This window comes from Serinus canaria, chromosome 23, assembly GCF_022539315.1.
Source record: "Serinus canaria isolate serCan28SL12 chromosome 23, serCan2020, whole genome shotgun sequence".
Taxonomy (NCBI): Eukaryota; Metazoa; Chordata; class Aves; order Passeriformes; family Fringillidae; genus Serinus; species Serinus canaria.
The window spans coordinates 162,715-182,106 of NC_066336.1; the positions used below are offsets into that span (position 1 = coordinate 162,715).

Here is a 19,392-nt window from a genome sequence, read left to right on the forward strand (position 1 = left end):
CCCAAGGTTCAACATAGTTAATGAACCAATAACTCTTTTTTTTTTTTTTTTTTATCACTGCCCAACAGCAGCAGCCTGCAGAAAAAGAGGAAGAGCTGATAAGAATGAGGAAGGTTAGCCATTTTACCCTTTCACCAGCCAAATTTGACATATCATTCATGCATATGTAACCTGTTTAAAAAGACAGTGCTCCAATTTCTTCATGGGCTTTGGGTTGGGGTGTTGGTTTTCTTTAAACTGTCAAATACTTGATTTGAAAATTAATAGCTTTTTGTCCCATAGACAACCTCATTACTGAAATTATGCGTGTTGAATATTCAAAAGAAACACGTGTTTTGATTTATAAAGTTTCTTCTCTGTAACAAATTTAGTTAGAAACTAAATGTATGCTGCATTACAAGAAATGCCAAACAAAAATCAGGAGAAAGCTTCTTTGGTCCTGATTAAGTAATAGGGGAAGATCCAAGATGGGAAGGTGGTTAAGGGCTGCTGTGTGCGTTGGGACCTTGTAAAGTCCCCCCGGCAGTGCAGCCTCGAGCTCGGGGTGGGCCTGCCTCTCTCAGGAGCCTGGGGTGGTGACTGTGCGAGGCTTCCACAGAAAACCAGGAACTGTCTCTTTGTGGCCAGAGCCAAGGCCCCCTGGGAGCTGTCTCTTTAAAGGACTCATTGCATCTCCCATTCTCCATAAGCCAGATGCTCATTCCCAGCGGGAATTCCCACCACATGCTGCCACAGCACTGCACTCCCAACGCTAAGTTAACTTTTTAATTTGCCAATTTATCAATCCCACAAGACCAACGTTTTAATTTTTTGTGCTTTTTTTGTTTTGTTTTGTTTCCCCCTTTTCTTTCATTTTCACAGAAGAGATCAAAGAGGCTAGATGGTGAAAACATTTATATCAGGCATAGCAATTTAATGTTGGAGGTTTGTATGAACTTGAAGCTCTTTTTGAGTTGCATTTGCTAAACCTGCATCTGTGCTGAACTTCTTCCTCTTCTGCTGCTGCCCTTGTTTTTGCATGCTCTTGCATGAAAGACCTTTTGATTTCATTTCATTTTTTAATTATGCTTCTGCATGGTGACAGTAACATGATGATGTACAGGCCTTCTTCCTTCTTCTTCTTCTGACTTTCATTCTCTCATACCTCCCCAAAATACATGATTGGCAGTGTTCAGATCTGCTCTGGGACCCGCTGGCTGCTCAAGGGCTCATGGATTGTAGTGCTGGGCTCATTGACCAGTTTTTCACTGCTTGAAACAAATTATTTTCCTGGGGGAAAAGCCAGTCTGTGAAAATATAAAATTCAGGATGAGCTACTGGTGAAGTTGGGGCAGATTGCCCAGAGCAGCTGTGGTTGCCCCTGGATCCCCGGCAGTGTCCCAGGGCCAGGTTGGACAGCATTTGGAGCAAGCTGGGATAGTGGAAGGTGTCCCTGCCCAGGGCAGAGGGAGAATGGGATGGGCTTTAAGTTCCCTTCCAGCTCAAGCCATTCCAGGATTTTGTGAAATTGTCACCCCTGCAGTGTCCAGGCCACCACAATGTCCATGTTGCTTCAGGCAGGAGGACTCTTCTTGGATGCTGCAGTGGTGTTTGCAGCTTTTCCATCCTCTTCCCAGCTGTTTTTGGCCTTGCAGCTCCTCATCACCCCTGGGCTCCGTCCTGCCTCGGTGCCAGGTCCCTCTAGATCTGATAGAGAGGCTCAGTGGTCACGGGTGGCTCATCCTTCCACATTACAGCTCCTCCCTTTGGATTTGGGAGCCCTTTCCACTTGTTTTCACCTAAGCTCAGTCTCAGAACAGACCATGCCAATCATATATTTTATTTTCTTTAATACACTCTGTTATGGGAGATGTTTTGTGGCTTCTGATACTCTGGTCCTGTGTTACATGTTTCTACTCAAACTTGCAGCACCAGCAGCACGTAGGGTTTCCCTGGTGATATCTCTTGAAAGTGGAGTGTACTAACTGCCTTCCCATCAGAATGTTCAAAGTATTGCAGCTTCTGTGTGGGTTTCTTGGGGTTTGTTGGTTTTTGGTTTTTTGTTTTTGACTGCTGAGCTTTGAGTGACAAGTGAAGGGTCTGCACATGATAGGCAGAGTTCAGCTGCTGCCGGAGCACTCTGAAGACCACGCCTGGAGCTTTTTCACCCAATTCAAACAGCTCCAATTCCCCAACCCCAAAGAGAGCTTTGTCATTGCTTCTAACCTCTTTTTTACCATCAGTGCAATACTTGACTCCAAGCCCTTTCTGTCTCCACTCCCCTTCCCACTGCTCTGTTGCAGGTGCTCCAGTCCTCCCCTACAGTCCGGCTGACCCAGCAGCTCACCCCCTTTATTCCCTTTATTTTTTTAATCCGTGCACTTGGCAGATCAGATATTTTCCTGGCAGACCTCACCCTCCTGAAGCTGCCTGGTGATTTTACTGAAAGGCTTTTAGCACTCCACATGCACCAGCTTCTGCACAAAGGGAGAAACAGGAGGAAAAGGTGACACTGAGCAAGCTGGTTCCTCAAGGTGCTTCCCAGACCCAGCTCCACAGAGCTCCTCGTGGCTTTGGCTCCTCTGCCAGCCCTCCCAGGCCCTGCTCCTGCGCAGTGCTGGAAAGCCAAGGTGGTCCTTCCCTCTTCTCTGGGCCAGGAGCAGCTGTAGGGTTCTTGGACCAGGCAGGGATTTACCCAAGAGTCCACAGCAGACTCATTTCTACTTTTTTTTCCTACCTAACAGGCACTTGCCTTATACTTTCATCTAGGATAGAAGCCAAAATTTGTTATTTTCCCCCCAGAACTGTGCCAAAAAAAGTAAATATTGTTAAAGAGACATTTGGGGTTTAGCCCTCTGGAGGGAGGGTGGTGTGTCCTTGGTGAGCTGCAGAAATGGAGATTTTTGGGAGGGCCCTCCTTTAGGGATGCATTTGCTGTCCCATCTTCTAAAATCGATGGGCTGAGTAATACCTAAAAGCACAAAAAGAGTGACATTTCCTGGTGATGCTTTTACTGACCTTGATTTCCCCATTTCTTGCTGCTTTTTGGCCCCGTCCTGAAAAGTTGTTTGCCTTCTGCAAAAGCTTTCTTTTCTATAGCCTCTGGTTTGCTTGCAAGGAAGAACTATTTTTAACAAGTTGACTTGCCTTGAAGTATGGGTGTTTATGCTGTAAACTGGCATCACACAGTAAAAATCTGACTTTTTCCAGATGAAAAATTTTAGCAGGAGATTCTTGATTGATCCAGCATAAAATAAATTTTCAGTTTGATTTTTTTCCAAAAACAATTATCTTATCTTTGTTTCTGAAGTCTAAGACTGCCTATGATAGCTACTGGAGGGATGAGATGAGAGGGAGGGGAAAATATGGTAATGGGGATGTTCTGGAAACAAAGATAATTTCTGCTAGGAAAAAAGAGAAACAGGTATGAAGCGAGTAAATAAAATTGCGAAAACATTTTCTTTATCATCAATTGTATGAATTCCAGGAAATACTCAGGCTAGCAGAGGGTAAAGAAAGCAAAACTGCAAAATTTAAAGATGTTAAATTAAATAACCCAAAGAAACATAGTCTGGCAACTTTAAAAAATTCTGTCTGGGGAAAATCCTTGATATTCCAGCTCAGCTGTCACCTGGTTTGGTGTAGCTTGAGATGAACCACTGGCATGTCCTGCTGCTGGACAGGACCCTGTTCTGGGCTTGCAGTTTATCCCAGTTAATCAAAGAGGAGGAGAGAGGATGCTCCCTTTGTGTGTTGGCAGTGTGAGCACATTTTGGGAAGTTGTCAGTAGCTCTGCTGAGTGCAGCTTTGCTAAGCACCCCTTAGGCAGTCCTGGGTCTCTCTGTGTCCCTTCACTTATCCTGTCCTTTTGCTAATAGGATCTAGATAAGACCCAGGAAGAAATAAAGAAGCACCATGCCAACATCAGTGAGCTGAAGAAGAACTTCATGGAGTCCGTCCCAGAGCCTCGGCCGAGTGAGTGGGACAAACGTTTGTCCACCCACTCCCCTTTCCGCAGCCTCAACGTCAACGGGCAGATTCCCACGGGAGCGGATGGAGTGAGTACCTCGGCACGGGGTGTTCCAAGGGCAGCATTGCACTGTGGGATTCAGCTCCCCTTAGCTTCTGCTTATTTTCAATTTTCATAGTTAGTATTGACTTGTAACGTGTAGAATGTTCTCTGAGGGAATCAAAGCTTTAGCCATAGTATCATAAAAATGCGATTTTTTGGTAGAGAATGATGTAAGAATTCCTTAACTGGTATTGATGCTACTTTTCCTAGTGTTGCTGTCAATGTCAGATGCTAGAGAGCACTTCCCATGGCTGGTTTGGGGACTCGGTTATTCCTGGGTCTCCCCAAAATGGGGAAAAAACCCTGACAAACCCAATATCCAAAGTCCTAAATTATTACTTCAGAGATAACATTGCAGATAACCCAGCGGAGAAGCACTGGGATGGGATGATTTTTCCAAAATCACTTTATTCTCCAGTTAATCTGGTATGTTGTTGGGTTTAGACTTGCATTAGGAACTCCAGGTGCTGATCTGCTGTGGAGGCTTTGAGAAGACTCCTCGGGTGGCCACAGCAGGGCTGTTCAAACATGATGAGAATCTCCCTTCCTCCAGGAACTGTGTGTTAGTAACCACATACACTCACAGTTTCTCTGCTAATTTCTTTAAAAAGGTAATTTTTCAAGGAAAAACCAGGCACCATCTGGTTTCTTCTTGGCTAACAGACATCTCTGTGTCATACTGGTGGCAACTGGCTCAGATTTCGAGTCTGTGAGTAAAACTGTAGTTAGAACCTGTGGTAATCAGTCTTTTAAGTGGTAAATGCAATTTTTTATTGAAACAGAAAAATTGCATCCTGACTGCAAGTGGTTGCAATTGAAGACTCTCTTGGTTGAAAGCCCAGTTTTTCCCCTTCCTTCCCACAGCCCTGCAGATGAACTAGTATTTCATGTTCAAACCAGGCTGATACTTATTAATCAGGAAATAATCTTTCAGTGGATGGAAGGTAATTGTAACATGTACAAGGGGTTTAACACCAAGTTTACTACGGGCTCCTCAAAGCTTGGAGTAAAGCCAGAACAGCTAAAGGGCTTTTTTTGCCTACTAGAAAAATGAACTTACTCAGGGTTGGTTGTTAAAAAATCTCAGAATGGTTTTGATTGGAAGGGAATTCAAAGTCCCTCCAGTCCCCACCCTGCCATGGGCAGGGGCACCTTCTGCTTGTCCCAGGTTCCTCCAAACCCCATCCAGCCTGACCTTGGACCCTTCCAGGGATCCAGGGCCAGCCACTGCTTTTGTGGCAAACTGTCATTGGGATCACCCTGTTTAACACATGGATAGACTTTACCCTCTGTGGCTGAGCCTCAGCAGAGATTCCTCAGCAGTGTGGGCAGCAGAGCTCTGCTCACAGTGCCCAGTGGGTGGGACAGAGCAGAGGCTCTCAAGCTCTACAACTGCAGTTCAAGAATGTTATCCTTGGTTTTTATGGAGAATTTCTTGCAAGGTGACCACGCTGAGACCTTGGGGGGCTGCTGGTTACCATAAGTGGATGGTGTGGGCTTGTCCCCCCTAAGGCAGCAGTGGGTCTGCAGCACTGCAGAATTGGTGTCAGCACTAGATTTGCATTTCTGGAAGTTCCTCCTTAATCTGGTGCTCTTTGAAGTGATCTCACTCTGAAGTTGCTAAGTCCTGCTATGAACCTCCAGAAATGCATCTTCCCCAGGCACTGACTGGGGAGAGAGTTCTCCCTCACCTGGATGTGTTGAAGGATCATAAATCACGTGTTAATTAAGAATTGTAAATCATGGTGCAAAGCCATTGCTCCTGTTCATGATGGTACTTTCACCCTGCCTTAGTGGCTGAAGGGTTTTTTGCCAGGGGCCACTTTTCTGCTATTCCTGTATGTTTTGTTATGAGACAACTGAACCTTAACACGCTTTGTGTGTCCAGGTCAAGAAAGTCACTGTCCCATCTTCTGAGAGGCAGGTTGGTGGGCTTGAGGTAAAGCTGCTGCTCTGATCTGTGCTTCTGAACCAGACTTGCTACTGCAATGGCACCAAGCAAAAACTCAACAGCAGCTGCTGGATAACTTTTTTTTTTTTTTTTTTTTTTTGGCTACATGAAGTAGTTTCATAACTCACACTCAGAGGACTTTGGCACTGCTGCAGCTTTTGCAGCTTTCAATTTTTGCTTATTTTGGTGCATGGCTGGTTCGAAAAAGCTGCATGACCAGTATAACTGTATATTCGGGGACAAAAGCAATTCTGAAAATTTAACTGTTCCCTGTTCTTTTTATGTTGTCTTTCTTTCTGGTTTCTTTTTTTTGGTTTTTTTGTTTTGTTTTGTTTTGTTGTTGTTGTTTTAATGATCATGTTACTCTTGCATTTTATATTTTCTTTTGCTGCCCAGTCTCCCAGCTACTTTCTCCCAAATTCTCACCACTTAGGGGTGTGCAAAGAACCAGTCCCAAAATACCGCACTGACCAGCGGAGGTTGGCTCAGCTGAGGGAGCTTAGAGCCAAGTTTTTCCTCTCCTAAGTACACTTGGGTTTGACCAGGGCTGACAAACTAAAGGGATGCAGAGTTACTGAACAGCAACATTCCCACAGTCTTTTCTTTCTTCAGCAGAAGTGCTGAAGCCCTTGCATGGTCCTGTGTGCTGATTTACTCATTCTGGGTTTTTATCATTCTTTAAACTCCAGAAACAAAAATACTAAAACACGGAGCAAAATTCCAGGAGTTTCCACTGCTCCTACTGCCACCCTGCCTGTTCCATGTGTGGGATTTCTAAGATTTACAGTTTTTCACTTGTTCAGTAGAATTTTCAAACCACTTGAAATTTTGATACTCTGGTCAGAACTTTGGAAAAGCATTTTGTATCTGCTCTGCAGTCTGGCTGTTCCATGGGATTTTCCACATGCTGGGTTTTAAGGGCACTGTAGATTAGGAAGCTGTCAGAGACCACATTTTGTACTGCAGCTGTACCATTCCCGTTTCAAATGCTTCAAATGTTTTTCTCACCATTCCAATTCCAAAACACTCTGGGAGATTTTGGGCATCCACTTTTCTGGGAGAGCAGGCACCAAACACCCATGATCCTGATGCAGATGTTGATGAGCTCTGAAGAGAGAACATGGCTCTGTAGCTCCAGGGCTGGTGTGACCCAGGCCATCAGCGGCTCTGCTCAAGAGGCAGCTTATTTTATGTTGAGAAGAGCTGCCCTAATGCTTTGCACATCTCCAAGTGTCATTTTGGGCACTTTCCATCTGTCATTTTTGTTCATCTCTCTCTGTCTTTCTTGATCTTCTACCATGAAAGCAGACACGGGAACGGCCTCTGTTAGTACAGGATGAAGACAAACTAAAAGAGCAGGAGATACCTACTGAGACAGCCTTTCCCCGGCCAGCAAGTGAAGCAACTCTTCCAAAGGTTTCTATTGCAATCCCTGAAGACCAGAAATTACTCAAAAAGTGTCAGCTGTACTCTAGCGTTTTTCCTTCTCCACGTATTCCCTTTATGATGTCCTTTCTCCTGGTTATAGCACTGACTGTTTGGTGGCTGCTTTTTCTCTGAGTGGCAACAGGGTCATGTTGAAACCTCAAGACCAAATTTCTGGGCTGTAGTCTCTGCTGCATCTTCTTTGTCCTGGTTTTTGATCTTCGTGGTTGGCTGTCCCTGGGAGGGATACCCTGTGACTGTTATGTTAATCCCACCATATGTCCTTGTGTGGCTGTGATGGGACCTAGCAGGAGTGGTCCTGGATTGCCAGGTCCATTCTGAAGTTTCCTATGGTGCAAAAGCAAATTCTTTGAATTGTGCTCCCAGCTGCTGTGGGAGGTTAGATGGGTGGAGGAAATCCTGAGAGGAGAGTCTGGCTTCCCAAGCCCCTGAAGACTTCCCATAGGAATTGCTGGAAAATTGCTTTTAAGCTTGTTGTTTTAAATGTAAGATATTCACAAGCTGAAGAACATTTGACGCTGATCTAAAACGTACTTTACAGGAATCTGCTGAATCACAGAATCCTGGAATGGTTTGGGGTTGGAAGGGCCTGTAAAGATCATCTCGTTCCCCCTCTGCTATGGTTAGAGAACCTTCCCCTGGACCAGGTTGTTCCAAGTCCCTTTCAACCTGGCCTTGAACAATTCCAGGCATGGAAATCCACAGCCTCTGTGGGCAACAAGAGGTTGACTCTCTAGGAAAAACATTTGAATCAAATCCATAAACACTAAATTTCTAGGAAACTCAGATTTGCATTTCAATAAAAAGTACTGGTTCTCAGTGCTGCTCTTGGTAATAACTTAGGTACACAGTCTGCTTTTCATTTTCTAGTGGGGGAAGCCTGTGACAAAGTATCCCAGCTTCCCTCTCCCCCCCTGTTAACACATCCAAGAAAATACATAGTGTTACAGGAGAAAACTCATTGCAAGGAGATATTTATTTTAAACACAGATTAATATTTTTTTTTTTAAATCTGAAGGTCTTTGTGCACTTGGGATGTGTTTTGTTTAATTTGTGTGGAACTAACTGATGCATGTTTGCTTAGGTCACAGAGATGGAGTTACTTGTTTGAACATTCCCTCTGTTGGCAAGTTGGCTTGGCCACATCAGGACACACATCTAATGTTAAAGCCCTCGATTGTTTTTGACTTCTTTAACCAAACTGTTGCATGCTGCTCGTTGTTTATTGCCTACAATGTAAGTGTCTGGATGATGCTAACTATTTATCCAAGTTATCCTGCCTGAGCTGTGCAGGCTCCAACCCAGCTGGACTGAGCAGAGCTGGTTTGTGACCTGGAGGGAAGGTGGGACTTTGTGTCTAAGGGGTTTCTTTTCTGTAAATAGTAATGATGGGGCTGAGCTGAGCCCCCCATTTCTCCTTTCAGCACTAATCTGTGTTTTCCTGTGTCCACTGGAGGACTGGGCTGGACACAGTCACTCTGAGAACACCCCCCAGTGTTACCAGTGGTGGCAGCTGCTCCAGCAGCATGGAAGAGAAAGGAGCAGGCCTTTATTACATGGACTAAAATGTGTAAATACATATAAATACCTGTATTTATAACCCTTTCTAGATCTGTACCTGTGTGAACAGTATTATTTAGGAAGCTAGCAGATAAACTTGAAAGAATAAGGCAAACATGGCATGTGCTGTCTGGTCTGAGGGTCCGTGGGGTATCATAGGCCACTCAAGCCACCTCTTGCTCTTGAGGTACAGGTTGAAGTTCTAAATGCTGCCTCAGAAACTTAGGTTGCTACTGAAACCCTTTGTTTTAATCCCACAGGAATCTTTCCAATTCTTCTTGTAACCTGCTCCGATTAGTTCACCAGTTTGTGCCTTTAGGACTTTGTTTTGTGAGAATGCTGATTTTTTCATTGGAAAATATTCCTACCTTTTTAATACACTGCCTTTAATACACAGTCTTCCTCCTTTTGCACTGGGAAGTGTGTAAGTCTGAGGGTTGTTGTCCAGGTGTAGTCTGGTGTGAATAAGGGTGCTGGCAGGCTGTGTTCCTGAATCCTTGGAGCATCCCTAGGAATGCACATGGACTCCAGCAGATCTGGTGTGGAGTTTAGGAAGATGGAGGTGGGCCCTGGAGAGGAGAGGTGGGGGGGTGCTGGGATGCCATGTGCTGTGCAGAAAATGCAGGGTGGAAGAAGTCAAGGGATACTTGTGGTTGGCATTCCCTGCCTGCATCTCCTTCCCAAAATGCTAACAATTGTGATGAAGAACAGGGATTGTTTGTTCTCCCCAATGTGGCATGAAGAGGGAAGAAACAGGAGTTGTTTGGATCTCTCTGTCTATTCCTGTCCGTATTTCCTAGAGTTTGAACACAGGTGCTTCCTTCCCAAAGCCATTGCTCGGGATTGCTGCCTGGGATGCTGCAGTGAGCACTGCTGAGTTTACTGCATTTCTGATCCAGTGACAAGAACTTGGAAGCCACACTGGTGGCTTTGGCAAAGCCATGGTTTCTACAGCTCTGTCACTCATTTTCAAAGGACCTGAATTCTAAAACTTTTTGACCAGACCAGCCTTAGGCCAGAGTGCTCAGGGTGTCTCATCCCAGTGGGATAAGAGATGGGCTCTGTCACCTCTACTCAATTCTTTAACTCTTTAATTGAAGTGGTCTCCTTCTCTCTTTTTTAGTCTTGAGATAAGGCTGGCTGTCATCAGCAAAAAACCTTTACACTCTGAGAATGCTCAGGAACATTTCTGGGATTTATATACCAATTATCACTGCAGAGTATAAAGAAATTGAACAAATGCTTTCTGTATCTCTGGCAGTTTAGAGGCCAGTTATCCATATTCATCCAGGTAGATCTGATCCCTCCTGACAGAGGAAGCCAGTAACTTAGCAGGAACAGAAACCTCATCTGTCCAGTATCCCAGGGATGTGCCCACTGGGCTACAGCCCCTTTCCCAGTCACTCCTCTGCTTTTTTCCCTGTTTGCTTGTGATGCAAAGGGAGTGACAGTCCATGGCAATCCAAGTAAGGTCTCATTCCTGCATATTCTGTATCCCGTTTGTGCACATTCCATATCTTCTACACCTTGGTGCTCTGGTTTCCCCCTTTTCCCATGATGTCAGCACAGGATGCAGCACCGAGAGGAGGATTTTGTGAGTCCTGCTGTCATCCCTGTGCACAGGGAGAGCTGACTGGCTCTAGTGCTGTTTAAAGGCTGAGATCTCAGGGGATCTATAAAAGAACCAATACATGAACTTCATTCCTATTTTCCTCAGGAACAAACTTGCTGGGAACACAGCAGCTCCTGGCTGCCTGCCCCAACACTGGCACCCACTGACACAGGGATTCACACACCCTGTTCAGCCTGGCTGGTGCAGTGCCAGGCTGTGAGCGATGGAGAGCTCAGTTATCCCTCCTGCAGGGAAGCTGTAAATGTCTGCAGCATGTCACCTCATCCAAGTTGGCATGAGAAATCCTGATTTTTCCATGTGACCTGCTGTAGAAAATGGCATTCTAGTGACTGGCACCTGGTGACACAGGCAGGATAAGCTGAGGGACCACACCATAAAACACTGGCCAGCAGTTTTGCCCAGTGTTTTGTGGTGTGGTCCCTCAGCTCTTTGATGCTCGTGTGTAGGATCCCGTTGGGAGCTGTAGAGGGTTCAGTGATTCCCATTGTGATATTGTTGGTTGGCTTCACACTCACTTTCTGAATCTCCTTACCTAGATTCCACCTCTTTTGGACACCACCTAAAACACACAGGAGTTTCTTGTGCTTTCTTGATTTAGGAAAAAGTGGAAACCAGTATTCTGAAGCAGCAGATGTGCCACAGCCAATAGCTTGGAGCTCAGATTCAGCTCTGAGGCTGTGCTGGGTGTGGGGCTCTGTGTGTGATGATACTTTGGGTCTTCATTGCTGTAAAACAACATCCCTTTTTCATTTTCAACTGCTAAAAGGGATAAAGGAGGGTGTTGCCTGCATCTCCTCCCACCTTCTGCCTCACTCAGGGAGTGTTGGAAGGTGAGCTGAGGTCTCTCCATGGGCAGCTCAGTCGGGGCAGTGTTCAGCCAAGACTGGCTCCCCTCTCGTGTGGTTTGTCCAGTAACTAGTGATGACTCTAAAGAGTAGGTATTCCATATCTCCCTCCTATTCTGAATTAATCAGTAGAGGTGGATTTCCTCAGCACCAAGGGAAGTAGTTTGTGTTTGGAGGAATGAGGCTTGGCTGTACCACCAGCTCCTGAGAAGATTATCATAGAATCATGAAATACCCTGAGTTAGAAGGGATCCACAAGGATCATCAAGTCCAGATCCTAGTGGTTATGGGCAAAGTCTTTCACTTCACATCAGTGTTAGTAATTTATCACTCTGAGAATTGTTTCACTGGTTTATTGGGTTTCTTTTTTCCTTGCCATGAGTTGATGGTGCCTGTTCTGACCTATGGGATGAGGGAGGAAGCTTTCTGGATAAATTCAGCCCAAGAAAGCATTATGGATTCATGCAGAAACTCCTTGGTTGGTACTTATTAGTGGGTGACACTGGAGAACCTGACAGAGGTGATTCCTCTTGTGTCTCTGTTTGCATCTGTTGTGGTTTGTGGGGCTGGAGAGAAAGACCTTGGTTTGGGCCTCTTTGGAATCTTTTAGCAATGATAGACAGTCTTGTTAGAATAGTCCTGTGGGGACTAGAAACACTTTTTTTTTTTTTTTTTTACCTAAAATGCTCTTTTGGAACACTTTTTTGGTTTTGTATTTTTTCTCAGATTTTTCTTTGTAAATATGTATATTTATCCATTAATAAATGTTATTGCAAATCAGATTTTTCTTTCCACTGCTTATTAACCAAAAAAGCTATATCTGATCTGTGTTAATGACTTCTTGGACTAACCTTCGGTATTCCTTTCTCAAAGCAGGAGCCATCAGACTCTGAGTCATTGCTGATGGCATTCAGAGTATAGGGCCTGTTGGACACTCTTGGGTGTGGATTGGGTGCTCCTGGAGAGAGGGAGTACACAAGGCTGCAGCTGTAAGATCTCAAACTGACCAGAAAAGTTCAATTGAGGATTAAATCTAGCTTGGTTTAAGACAGGCTTTGTTTGCAGGAGTCCTCTACCAAGTGCTTAATGTCACTCTAGCACCTTCTCCCTCTTTGCTTTGGAGACTGTGTGGTAGGAAAAATCAGTTGCAGAAAGCTGTTTTGAGAGCAGAAGTGGAGGAGGTTCTGCACAACTACAAGAACCTCTGTCCCCCTGGTGTGTTTATCTGGGGACAGAAATGTTCCTTTTGGGTTTTGTAAGTGAAGAAACTTCATTCCTAATGAGCCACTGTTCCTCAGCTTAGTGATACAACACAAGCTTCTGGTGGACTTTTTCTGCTTGAAGCTCAGGTTGTGTTTTGAGGTTGTGTCAAGAGTCAATTTTAAATCCTGAGTTTTTTGAGATTACAGGAAGGCAGATCTGGCTGCTCATAATGCCAGTTCCTGAGATGAGCGTGGCACCAAGGCAGAGCTGTAAGTTGATGTCTTGATTTGAAAAGTCGGGTGTCTGTTAAGGAAGGCAGGAGTATCCCTTGAAAGGGAAAAATGTAAACCCCCTGCCTCTGAATTATTATAATTTTAAAATTAAGGAGCTCTCAGGTAAAGATATGGGAGTAGGAATAATAGTTCTTTGTTAGAGAAAAAATATATTAAAAAATAAAGATAAAAATGAAAATGCAGTAATACAAAACAACCCTGGCAGAGTGAGAGCAGGCCCTGGCACGCTGTGGCTCAGGGTGGGGGCACAGTCCCATGCCAGGGGGGCTCAGCCCTCCTGCAGTGCCAGCTGTGGCTCTGCTGGAGCAGGGATCCTGCACAAGGGGGGAGTTTTCCTCTGCAGCTCCAGGGCTGCTGGAGATGGGCCTGCTCTCCCTCTGGGAATGCAGGGCAGCAGAAAGCTGCTCCTCTGGGAATGCAGGGGGCAAAGGCTGCTGGGCTGTTCCAGGGCAGATTGGATCCAGGCAGGAATGCTTGGCTCCTCCCCTGGGCGCAGCATCTCCCCATGGGATGCTGGAATTGGATCAGCCCTGCAGGGACACTCAGTGGCCATGGACAGCAGAGATCTCCTGGAGGGAGGGTTGGCTGTGGCAGAGAGAAAGAAACCTGCCCCAGGGACAGCAGAGAGCTGCCCAGCTCTGACAGATTGCACACAGAACACACCCCCAGCCACATCTTGCAAGCTAGGACACCTCACTTAGGGAACGAGGGAAGTGGAATGAGCAGCACAAAACTGATGGCATTTATAAACACTGACTTTATCCCCTCTTTTCACCTGCTGCTGCTGCTGCACTAAGGCAGCTCTTGCAATGCCACTACTTTGTTCTCTGCAGAGGGATTTTGAAATAAAGAGCCCTTCCTGTGACAGTACCTGTCCCACAAAAGAGATGGGAAGGAGACCAGTGGGGATGGGCAGAGGAATCACATTGCCCAACAACCTCATTTTGGTAATTTAATTCTTGATCTTGAGGCTGTTTTATGTTGCCCAGACATTGATGCAATGATTGGAGGTGATTGCTGTGTGTTGTGTAATATATTGGATTCTTGTTCATGACAGAATTTAGTCTTTTAAAGGGTTGGGCACACAATGTGTTTTCTAGCATTACTTTAACTTTTGGTCAAAATCTCTTTTATCTGTCTGTCATCTGAGTAGGCTGGTCAGGATGTTGTGATCAAATCAATGGCAGTGAGAAAATCCACTGAAAACCACAATTCCATAGGTAATGTCCATCTTTTTCAATGCCAGCGTGTTTTGAACAGCTTCTGAACATTTCTAACTTTTACCTCAAGGCAAAGCAGTTTGGTAAGGCAGTGGCAGGTACTGTAAAATAAGGATCTCTTGTTTTCTGCTTTATAATACTTTTTACCCAAGTGCTTTGCCAGCTGTGAGATTGAGCGTCAGTTGATCTGGGAGCGCTCTCTGGTGAGTGTGGTTTGCTGCAAAACTAAATCATCTCCTTGTGCATCCCTAGACAGTCACTCCAAGCCTGTTAGCTTCTGTGGATCCTTATTTGGGGATAACCTAATAACAGCGTCAGCAATTCCATTGCCATGCTGGAAGAGAACAGGACTGGGAAGTATTAACCAGCTGGGATTCCTAGCATTTCATGTGGTGGTTGTAGGCAGTTACTGTGCACTATAATTTCATGGTTTTAGCAATTTTTATTTAATAGTAACTGGCAGTTGACATAATTTTAGCACTCCTTAAGTTTTCTGCAGAATAGTAGTCTGATTTGGGGTGGGAATAATGGAATATTCAACAGAGAGAGGCAGCAGCATGAAAAAAAAGTCTACTCTGACAACACAGGCCAGCTGAGTCATACAAATAGATCCTGATCCAAAACAGCAGTCTTGAAAAAATGCAAGCAAACCAATTTATACAAAACCACTTTTTGAGAAAAATAAATCCTTTTGGCCACTGGTGTCAAACATGAAATTAAGCCTGTTATTAATTTATCCCCAGTCTGAATTATTGTGTGTCACTTCATTGCAATGCTTCAGCTGTATCTTCAGAGGCACGAAGATTTTTATTTCAAGGGTGGTGCTTTAGTTGCATTCATGTCTGGGTCAGTTTGTTTCTTCTGGGGCATTGCATCCTTGTATTGGTCTTGTATTTAACTTACTTTGTGTTTGACTGCTTTGTGCTTGATTTAGGCCTCACTGGTTTGGGGCTATGTCCCTGGAAATGAGTAGTTGGCAGTCCAGGCACCTCTCAGGTTTCCTGGGTCTCAAGGCCTGCAAATCTGAGCCCTAAACATAGGTATGTTTTGGCATTTGCAATTTAAAACAAATCTTGATAAGATCAGACTTTGTAACAGATGCTGAAATTCCTATGGGGGAGTTTTACGTAGATAACTTTATTTAGAAACAAATACCTTCCCATTAGTTTATCTTCTTAATAAGTGGAATAGGAACGCAAGGCAAAAAGTGTTTCTGATCAGTTGATCTTATCAGGATTTCATTCTGTCTTTCCAGCTTGCATGTTTGTTGCTGCACTTGGCTCTACTGGCGATGAGAATATGCACAGCACAGGCTCCATTCCAGCTCTCCCTTCCTTTTTGCATCTGTCATACAAGATGCTTCCAAATGCAAATTATTTTATCTGTCTGTGAAAGGGAACTGGGAGGTTGTTTTGATTGTATACAGATTTTTGCCTTTTAAATACATCAGTGTTTGTGTCCTGCTTAATCTTCTTTGTTTTATCTGTAATTCTTCTGTTGGCTGAGTAGTGCTCCAGCTCTTACATAAGGAAATCTCACTCCTATGGCGTGTTCCATTAAACCCCAGAAAATGAGTTGTGTCTTCTCAAGGTCCCATGAATAATTTGCAAGGTTTAGCATCTATAATTAAGGGAAGGTCAGCATATTGGCAGTATATAAATTCAAGTTTTAAACCAACAAGACATGGCTCTACACAGCTGACAGCCCCATTCATGTTCTGTTTTGTGGAATATTGCAATGTAGGGTCTTGCATTAGGAAATGAGGGTGGGATCTGGATTTGATATCATAGAATATCCTGAATGGGAAGGGACCTGCAGGGATCAACCAGTCCAGCTCCCGGCCCTGCCCAGACACCCCACCAACCTCACCCTGGGCATCCCTGGAGCTCTGGCAGCCTCGGGGCCGTGCCCATTCCCTGGGCAGCCTGGGCAGTGCCAGCACCCTCTGGGGGAAGAGCCTTGCCCTGATCTCCAGCCTGAGCTGCCCTGGCCCAGCCCCAGCCGTGCCCTGGCTGCTGTCCCTGTCCCAGAGCAGAGATCGGAGCTGCCCCTCAGGAGGAAGCTGCAAACTGCCTTGAGGTCTCCAAGTTTCTCCATGTTTGGAGAAAAATGTGGAAGTGGATTTGCTTCAGAAATAGCCTTTCCCTCTGAGCACGGTCTGACCTGCCCATCTCAGTGCTGATTGCTCTCCCTCCATTCGTATTACATGCATTTTGCTAAGCAATATCCCAGCAACTTAAGACAAGCACAAGAGGCTGGAAATTCTAATAAATAGAAATCTTACAGCTAACCTGTCTGCAACATAAAGCAGAGAACTGAAAAATACCATGAGAAATGGGGGAAGAGTAATTTCTTGAAGTTATACTTTAAAAAGCAGCTCCTGCTCTTATCCTACCATTGAGCTATGCTGTGAGAGGAGGTCAGTCAAAGTGAAAGCCCCTGGGGTATAAAAAATGAATCATACCAAATAACACACAGGCTTTAGGCCTCACATTTTAAGCACAAATTGCAGTTTTTTTGGTTGCCCAGGGAATCTTGTTAGAAAGTGAGGCAACAGTTTCAAGGAGTTAAAAGCAGAAGCAGGATGGTTTTGGTGGGTTTTGTTGCTCATGGAAGTTTTGGATGTGCATAAGTCGCCTCTTGATATGCTGATTGATACACTGAAATTATTCCAAACTGAGCAAAAAGTGCTTAGTGGTAGCTCTTCCTCTAGGTGCAGAGAGTTTTCACTTTACTTCCTTAAAATTTAGGAGAGTGGATTATTAATGTACCAGGAGGGCCGTGACAGTAAATGCACTGGGTACAGCACCGAGGTTTTCCAGTATCCAGCCCCACTGTTGCATGCGTTACTGGAGATATGATATAAGAACCTGATGTTTTACCTTGATGCCTTCTGATCTCCTGCTCTCCTTAACTCCCTGCTCTCTTTCTCTGTCTCTCTCTGGCCCTTTTTGTGTATCCATTTCTTTTTAGAAAATGAGTGACTTTCTCTCCCAAGAGGATGTGGCTGCAGTGGCAGAGTGGAGCAGTTTTAACACTGGCTTTGCGAGGGAGGGCTCAAGGCAGTCGGTAGTTTTTAGTGAGACTCCAGTGCCACCCGCTTCACAGCCTTCTGCCAGCTGGCATTTTGGTGCTTCCTCCCTAAGCAGCGAGGAGGAGGAGAAAGAGGAGGAGGAGCAGGAGGAGGCGGTTCCCAGCCAATCCGCCAGCGAGGAGGACCTGACATGTGGAAAGGGGGTTTGTGTGGATGTGGAGAAGGACTCGGAGCTCTCTGAGCTGGAGCCCCCCCCAAGCCCTGCCACACTTCCCCGGCAGCCCTGGGGAGGAGAGGAGGAGGAGGTGGCAGAGGATGGTGAAGACAGCTTTGCCTTTAGAAAGCCACATGGTGAATGTCCCAACCCAGATGCTCCTAAAAGGCTGCTGGAGCTCATTCGCAGCTTCCAGGTAGTGAGCCCAGCTCCTGCACCCCACGCCCCGACTACCTTTGGAGTGGGAACCCAAACACTGCAGCAAGCAGATGCCACAGACCCACACAGGAGTTGGGTTTGCTTGGCTGGGACTCGTGCTTGGAGCTAATGAGCCGATGAATCTTCCACAGTCAGTGCAATAATCCCCTCTCAATTTATCTTTGAATTAAATATGAGCCACTGTCAATTTGTTTTTGCATTAAATATGACTCCTTCTCAATTTATCTTTGCATAAACTACATTTGCTGTAGTACAATGCCCTTTGCTCTTCTTGGATTGAAGCATCCTGTGGCATTCCCATGAAAAGGCAATATTTAGGCTCAAAAATTGTGTAATTTTAGCTCCTTAAGGATTTTGCTGGCTGCAGCTGGACAGGCATCTGACCCTCAGCACAGCAGAGCAAATTTGAGATGCTGTCCAGTGTGTCCCTTTGTGCTCCCCACTGTGGGAGGGATTTTTGCCTGCTCCAGTGTTGATGTTGCTTTTGGTTCAATAGATGCCTGTTCCCCCCTAATGATCACAGTGGCATCTGGCAGGCTTGGGGATGGTGGCAGAAATCGAGCCCTCTGGGAAAGCACTGGCTCTGAACTCACTCTGTCTTCTTCCGGATAATCATCAGGTGTTGGAACAACTGATTTCTCTCCATCCTTATTTTAATTCCTGCTTTATCTGACATTGATTTAATAAAAGTTAAAGATCTGATGAGGATTTTTCATAATGCAGTGTTACTCTTGAGGTCAAGATAAAGCTGCTCAACTGTGATAAAGTCTTTTTGTGCCCAGGGCTGGTGTTAATCCTGACACTGGCATCACCAGATGAGGGTCATCTTCTCCTAGCAACTGGCAATGAGCTTCTGGTAATGAGAAAGTTAAGAATCAGTGGAGACAGCAGTCTGTGGTGTTGTGACACACCCTTTAAACCCTTAATGTCTGGTTTGGGCTGACCAGAGTCCACAACGTGGGGAAGGACTGGAGGATTTTGCTGCCTGTCTAATCCTCACACCTGATCGCTGTCCTCGGAGCAGTGTGTTGTTCCAGAGACCTAAACCCAAAGATTTCCAGGCTGATCTTGGTTCCCACAGTACTTTTATCAGATCAGTGTCAGAACACTTGCCAGCAGTCCAGTCAGGATGAGGAGATGGGAACTGGCTGTTTACAAGATGTTTTTAACCCTGTCTCACAGCCCCCGCTAGTGAAGACACAGACTGTCACCATTTCCGACGTGTCCAGCGCTGTCAAAAGTGAAATTCCCACAAAGGAAGTCCCTATTGTCCACACAGAGACAAAGACCATCACCTACGAAGCTGCACAGGTAAGGTGTGTTCTGATAAGTTTCCTAGGGCTTAATTAAACCCAAGTAAACGTTTTGTTTCTGAATCCTCAGGATGAGACAGCAGCACCTGCCTGTCTCTGCACGTCTGGGTGCAGCAGGGGCATTAACTGATGCTGTGGACACTATTTCCCGGTGCATCTGGTATTTTTAGAGAAGCAGTGGTTTTGCTATCCCTGAAGAGTAATTATTTTTTCAAGATGTGCTTGCAAACAGAATTTATCTTCAGCCACTGGTGGCTTCAGGATGTGGCTCTCTCTGTACAAAGTTAACTGGAGTTGGCCTTTTTTCTGCAATAAATGCCTTGTCTTGTTTTCCCAGATCGCCCAAAGAGGCTGTTTATGCCTCTGCAGAATTTGGTTTATAAATTATTTGGTCATCCTTAGGTTTCAAG

General features: G+C 45.2%; 1 protein-coding gene across 41 annotated transcripts in view; it reads left to right on the plus strand.

Annotated features, from left to right (window-relative positions):
• EPB41 (erythrocyte membrane protein band 4.1) overlaps positions 1-19,392 on the plus strand; it is a 96,306-nt gene that overhangs the window by 68,774 nt on the left and 8,140 nt on the right. For 14 of the 41 annotated variants that reach the window (XM_050983346.1, XM_050983332.1, XM_050983335.1 and 11 more), the window contains 5 exons: positions 69-113; positions 862-924; positions 3,858-4,037; positions 17,176-17,646; positions 18,852-18,980. In XM_050983346.1, coding sequence (XP_050839303.1) covers positions 69-113; positions 862-924; positions 3,858-4,037; positions 17,176-17,646; positions 18,852-18,980 — 888 coding nt within the window. The other 27 variants (XM_018922495.3, XM_050983353.1, XM_050983355.1 and 24 more) reach the window with 16 other exon arrangements.